We start from the raw sequence: 6,760 nt of genomic DNA on the forward strand, positions 1-6,760 counted from the left end.
CTTCGGGAGGACTGCAGCCACCATTCTACCAGACTGCCACCACCACCCTAACTAACAGGGTGCCAGGTTGTATCCTAACTCTGTCAGTTTAACCCAGTGTTATCTGCTTTTTTTTTTTTTTTTTTTTCTTTCCCCCTCTTTTTTATTTCCCTATTAAATTGTTATTCTGACTTGGTGTCTCCCACTAGTTTGTTTTCAAACTAGCACAGCCACCAGCGTAGATAAGCTTCCTTTAAGAAGCACATAAAAAGCATGACAGGAGACAAACATAGTTAAATAGGCTCAGCTACTGCCTTTTCTTATTTTGTCTTCCCACCTAGACTCCCCTCCACTGAAAGAAATCACACCAATAAAATTAAAGTTTTGCCACAGGAACTTCTGCTTTGCTAGAAATACTCTTTTGGAAATGGACGCATAGGGCAGCAGAGGCTTGGCAAGGATCTACCAGCCCACGTTTGTGCTTCAGGTGATTATTTTGTTATTTAAATGCCTAGGACCAACATCATCATCTCCAGCCATTTCAGATTCTGAAAGAACTAAACAGCAAGGCTGACTGGAGACTGAAACAGTTGATTTCACTGGCAGGCATGTGATGTAAGGATGTTGCAGGTTATAAATTCAAATCCAGTTAGACCACTCTGTGACTCTCATTCCACCCTTATTTACATCCCCCTATATCAGCTCTGAGTCTGGTTTTCAGTGGCTTTAATATGCTGATCCCTACCGCTTGGGAACTTGGAGTGGCTGGAGATCCCCCACGGGCAGCCCTTCTGGAGTGAAATACTTCAGCAACTCTTTAGCATCGAGCAACGTCAGGGACTCCCGCTGGCTGTCTTTATGTCCCAGCAACTGCTCAGATGAATGCGCAAACAGAGGAACTCTAGAAAAAAGGAAGCAAGCAAAGACCAATCTAAGACTTTTTTTTTTCCTTTTTTTAAATAAACTTATGGTATTTAAAAATAAATTAAATCATTGCTACTCTGGAGTAATTCAACTAGTACCAAAGTAAAACGAACAAGGTTGCTCCTTGAGAACATTCACACGAAGTTCATTATAAAGAACATGACAATTGGTGCAAATTCTCTAACATTCCACTGAAGAAACTAATTTCTTCAAGAATTTAGAGCTTGGTTATGAAATACAACATGGGAAGATGATTATTCACCCCTTTTTTCCATTGTAGGACCAAAAATTGGTTCCCACTAAAGGAAAGGAACCATAAAGCCACTACTGCATGCAACCCTCCATTCTTTTTTTAGTGTCTTCAACCAAGTACATTGAAGTTCTCTCTTTTCTACTGTTAAGCAACATGTTGCATCCTGATGCAGGGTAAGAAAGATAACCAGTTCAGATTATGACCAATGAAATAAACACTGACTATGTAACAGAAAGGTCTTTCAGGAAGCTTTTCAACAGCTAATTAAAAGGAAGAAGTTTGCCAGTTTAAGAAACAAAAGCCAATAATAATAATAATAATACCACTGAAGTCTTTTCCTGGTCTTAAAATCAAGAGTCAAATGCAGTTAGAAGGGAAAAAGGGATTTTACCTTGGTATTTATTTTAAGGCTCCTTAGGTGCACTATGTCCAGGTTGAATGCACCAAAATGCACACTGCAATGCACACCCCACACAAGATCAGGTATAACATTATAGGTCTTACTAATTAGCATATCTATCAAAAAATTCCCCAATGAGAGCAAGGAACCTTCCCCTGGATGGTTCTGTCTGTTTATGTGTTCTGGATGAGGACCTTGGGGTCTGGGGCACACTAACCCCTTCCTACGAAGCTTCTAAAATGTTTAATCTCTTAGCTGAACAAAGAAGTCCAAGAATGTAGGCAAAAAGCACTAAGAATACAGAAGTTGTAAAAAGGTATAACAGGGGTATAAAAGAAAAGGCAAAAAATCTTTATGGCACCACCACTCATGAGAAAGCAGATATCTAATGTGAGGATTTCTCACATGCAGAACTCCAGTCTAAGCCATGGCCAACTATGGTACTTGAAAAAGAGAAATGGGATGGAAGTGACTCAGAAAAGGACAGTTGGACATCTGGCTCTCCAGGTCTGTCAGCAAGAACATTACCACCACCAAAGACCATTAAGTCACAAAATCATTTATTAGCTGAGTTGGAAGGGACCCACCAGGATCATCAAGTCCAACTCCTGGCCCTGCACAGCATGTGCCTTGAGAGCATTGTCCAAACTCTTCTTGAGCTCTGTCAGGCTTGGTACTGTGACCACTTCCCTGGGGAGCCTGTTCCAGTGCCCAACTACCCTCTGGGTGAAGAACCTTTTTCTAATATCCAACCTAAACCTTTGTTGACAAGTCTTACATAAAGTGAGAACTAAACTGAAATCAACAGGCTGTATTAAGTGGCACAAAGATCTACAGGTTTCATTTGAACAGCACTGAAGGAAAAATATAATTAAATACAAATTTCAAACATAAAACCAATAGGTTCTCCGACTTTAAAATTACTTGAGACATGATACTAAGTACCAACTATTCAGGAAATATGAGGAAATTAGAACACATTGTACATGTTGACAAAAACTGCTAAATTACCTCTCTTATTTAGGGCATGGTGGGAGAAAGAAAAGCTTTTGTATTTTTTTCTACCATGGCTATTTTCTAGAAGTGCCATTTTGGGAATTTGGTTTTGGAACTATTCTACTTTTAGCTAGCTTCCAATTGCATTTAGTCAATAAAAATCAAAACAGTACTTCTTTAAATACCAAGAAAATATTCCTTTGGAAATTGACAGAAAAATAGTTTTAGCCTTAAGCAATATTTTCTTTGAAAGATATCAATATATTTGAACACACTTTACACAATGGTTATCAACACATAAGGTTCCTCTACAATTATGTTCAATGGCTACTCCAAAGAAAATCTCCAGTATTTCATCATTACCTCATTCTTTGTTTGTTTTTTTCAAAGTTTTCCAAATTCTGAAGAACGTGTCTTTCTGGCCACTCCAATGGATTTGGCTCTACTAAATCAGGCTCTGCAAGAAATACATATTGGATAACCCTTAATAAATTTCCTTAAAGAAATATATATGTACAGTCCTTTATATATAGATATTCCTCAATGCGTATCTCTAAATGTATGTAAATAAAAGAAAAATCTATCTGGTGATGAAATCAGAAATGTTTTCCAGACAATTTTTTTTGTCAAGGAACAAAAAGGAAAGAGGTAATGCAAGGGTAATTTCAGTTTGCAAAATAAGCCTAGAAAGCTACTTTACTTTCCCATGTTTTCCTCTTTTGGTAAAAAGACTTCACTCCTTCTAGCAAAAGACTGATGGCTAATATGAAAAAACATCCAAAGAAAATAATCAGCATATTTTGTAAATAAAAACACTTACCACAAGTCACAGTGGTTTTATTGGAGACCTTCTGTAGAACAGGTGTAGGAAGACTAGTGCTGCACAGGTCCAAAAAACATTCTCTTGTAAGTTTTAATAAGCTTTTAAACTCATTGGTAGAAATAACCGCAGGCTGCTTGGCCAATTCCTTTCTCTCTATAAAAGAAAAAAGAAAAGGTACTGCACCTGCTAAGCAGTAAAGAAAAACTAAAAAACAATTAAACAAGGAAATCCCCACCCGAAACCAGTAACACAAGTAAGTTAATTTAACACTTACTGTTGTACCAGCAAGAAAGACACGGGTGGTTTATTCCACAGACAAGTGAAAAAACAGCAGTGAGAACAGCTGAAGTCACACGTGAATCATGTTTTTACAGTCCTTTAACTTCTGGATATATGCATTTCTGAGTACATCCAGGTTGAATCCCCCAGAGACAATAATCTGGACTTGCTGAGACTAAAAGTGAAGAGCTCCAATCTGCAGAGTCTCCCACCCACCTATTTTTACTGTTGTTGCAGGAGTGTGGCTCTGTTCTGGACCCTGGTCAGAATATCAAGGGTTAGGTAATTCTGGTATGATTTAGGACAATCAGTAAATCCCAACTGCTCCTATTCAATCTCTTAATGGAAATGGGTGACCCACACAAAAGAAACTAAAACACAAGCTCTAAAGCAGCCCCAAGCTCAGGGTTGAAGCAGACAAGAATCTGAAAATGACAGTAAATTAGCAGGGGGCAGGGGATGGGAGACAAGACTACTTACAGAAATCTTATTTTCTTTAAGCTGCTATTCTGTTAATGATAATACACTTAAACTATCTCCACAGAATGCCATTTTCAATAAGACAGCCAATCTCTGTGAAGCATTTTTTCTTTCAATTGAGTCTCTTTAAGCAATGCGCTTACGATGGAAAAAAAATCAGGACACTCAAATGTACTTCTCTGCAAAGTAATAAAAATCTAAGCAGGGTGATCCCTCAGTTTTTATTATGAATGATGCATCATGATAAATCTAACAAATCTCCAATGCATAGTTTTCCTCTGCTGCTTAAGACTTTTCAAAGAAAGAATAAAATTTTTAAAAGCTGAAAAACCCAAACCAGAATTTCTATTTTTGTAGAAGGCACATCCAGCAGTAAAGGATTTTGGGGAAATCATCACAGAATTGCCACAGAACTATTTCAACACTATGCTCAAAAATTCAGAGTATTCATGTAACAACCATCAACACTAATTCAGTGTTCTCTTTTCCATTATCTGATAGATAATCAATAATATACTACAAAGTTTCTTCCTATACTTCTGCTATTTCTTCACAAAGTAATCAACACACTTTGGTTGTTAGACAATTTCAGTTTTGTAAGGTGAGCCATCACATCCAATTTGAAACAATGACCTTTTAAATACTAGTTTGAGAATTACCAGTGCTTTCCCATTACTTACTGAGATACTCCTTCAAGGCAAACACTTGGAGACGAGACAGTTTCGTTTCTCTCTGTACAATCTCCTCTCCACAATAGCGTGGCAGAGACTTTATCAAGTCAGAAATATGAAAGCCTATAGATTAGGAGAAAATTTTATTACGAATCTCTTTGAACTTTGGAGTCGTTACTTAATAGAAGACATAAACACAGGAGACATAAAAATTTCCCATTCAAAGGAAACAACCAGACTTTCAAATACGGCTAATCATTAAAAAACCAAACCAATCAAATCCAACTGAACACCAGGAGCATAATTTGGAAGAGGTGCCTGACTAGTATTTTTGAATTTCTGTACAAAACCAGTATAACGACAACACAATTAACATGACTAACATTAAAAGAAGGTAAAAAGATCCTAAGTTTGATACCAGGAAAGAGAAGTTTTCTCCCAACATACAGTCAAGGACTTTCAGTCTTCTGACACTGTACTAATGGGATTTTAATTAGGATAAATGGCAGAGTAGTCAGTCATATTCCACACAGATTTACTTTGATAATAAGGAATTAAGAGGATAAGATGCAGGTCACTGTGCTCTTTTTCTTTGCCAGTGTTATTGAAACAAATACAGGAATTGGTAGAGTTACCTAGTAGGTGTAGTTGTAACATGATAACTACTCCATGATAAATGTCTGCATACCTGCTCTTCCCTAGTGGAGCAGGTAGGATATGAGTGCCAGCTCATACCCTAAACACTCTGCAGTAACATGGACACCTGGCAAAGAAACTGCAGATGATAATGAAACTCAACTTGCCTACTGGCCTTGCAGTTTTTATTTTAAATCATCAGTGAAACAGGATTTTCAAGAGACATTTACCTAGATTTTTTGGCATGGGCTGTTAAGTTTTTATACCAACAATACACACTTTTTAAACTTTAAGCTTTCACAAATTTGGTTTGTATTAATATTACCTGTATGTCCCTTTACAATAAACAATTTTCAACTAATTTCGATTGTAAGAAATTACTCACTGTAACTTTATACAGTCAATTTAAAAAATACGGTAGCAGTAAATTCTGTGAATAAATAAGCTCTTAACGTATTTTCTTATGGATTTTGAAAAATACTGTTAATGGGCACATCATAAAAAATGTAATATTCCTTGTTGTTTTCTCCCTTTTAATACTGACTGGAGTGAATAAAAGGAACTTACGAAATTTAGTAGCATTTGCCTGCACTCAGATACCCCTTAACAAATAAGTCATTACTCTTACCTGACTCTTCTGCTTTTGCCTTTAGCTTTCCATTTATGGCAGAAAGAGTGGCCATCCCATTAATCTGGCCAGCTGAATGAATCAAGGTTGCTTTACATCCTCCACAGCCATTGCCTTGTAGCAAGAAATAATATCGGCAAGATTCTCCTTTCAGTTCAATTTCTGGAACTTAACAAACATCAGGACATAACTGTGAAACACTCTCAGGAAAACAGCTTTAAAACAAACTATAATCCACCATAAAAATTCTTCCATTTGCTTTCTTCTGTTCTGTGAGAAATCTTACTAATATCTTTTGAGGAGACACAGTAACTACAGGTGAAGTTCAACCCCTGTAAAGCTCCAAACTGAAGAGTAAAATAAATTAACTATAGCAGCAAAGCTCAGCTGCTCTATGCTGCTGGCTTAGAGCAGCACCCAAAAACCAGCACTGCACTCTTGTGATGAGGGGCAGCTTTCTAATGCAGACTACAAAGTACACCGGGAAACTCTGACCACCAACCAAGAGAAGTTTTTAACTGCACTAAGTAACAGGCAAGCCCTTAACTGGCAAAGTTACATTTTTACCATGGAACACTGAAGAGACCTTTTTGTTCTGCTAGGTAAAAACAGGCCTTTCTGCATATGTGCATTGAAGTAATGTAAGTGTTCAATGGAAGAACACACAGATGTAAAAAGAAATATTGTACAC

General features: G+C 37.1%; 1 protein-coding gene across 1 annotated transcript in view; it reads right to left on the bottom strand.

Annotated features, from left to right (window-relative positions):
• MTBP (MDM2 binding protein) overlaps positions 1 to 6,760 on the bottom strand; it is a 30,960-nt gene that overhangs the window by 12,320 nt on the left and 11,880 nt on the right. Inside the window, exons 12-16 of the mRNA XM_017746049.1 lie at positions 6,070 to 6,237; positions 4,815 to 4,928; positions 3,373 to 3,528; positions 2,916 to 3,009; positions 725 to 880 (exon numbers count right to left, since the gene is read on the bottom strand). Coding sequence (XP_017601538.1) covers positions 725 to 880; positions 2,916 to 3,009; positions 3,373 to 3,528; positions 4,815 to 4,928; positions 6,070 to 6,237 — 688 coding nt within the window. The remainder of the gene's footprint in view (positions 1 to 724; positions 881 to 2,915; positions 3,010 to 3,372; positions 3,529 to 4,814; positions 4,929 to 6,069; positions 6,238 to 6,760) is intronic.

Source organism: Corvus brachyrhynchos, unplaced genomic scaffold (genome assembly GCF_000691975.1).
Source record: "Corvus brachyrhynchos isolate BGI_N302 unplaced genomic scaffold, ASM69197v1 scaffold28, whole genome shotgun sequence".
NCBI classification, from domain to species: domain Eukaryota; kingdom Metazoa; phylum Chordata; class Aves; order Passeriformes; family Corvidae; genus Corvus; species Corvus brachyrhynchos.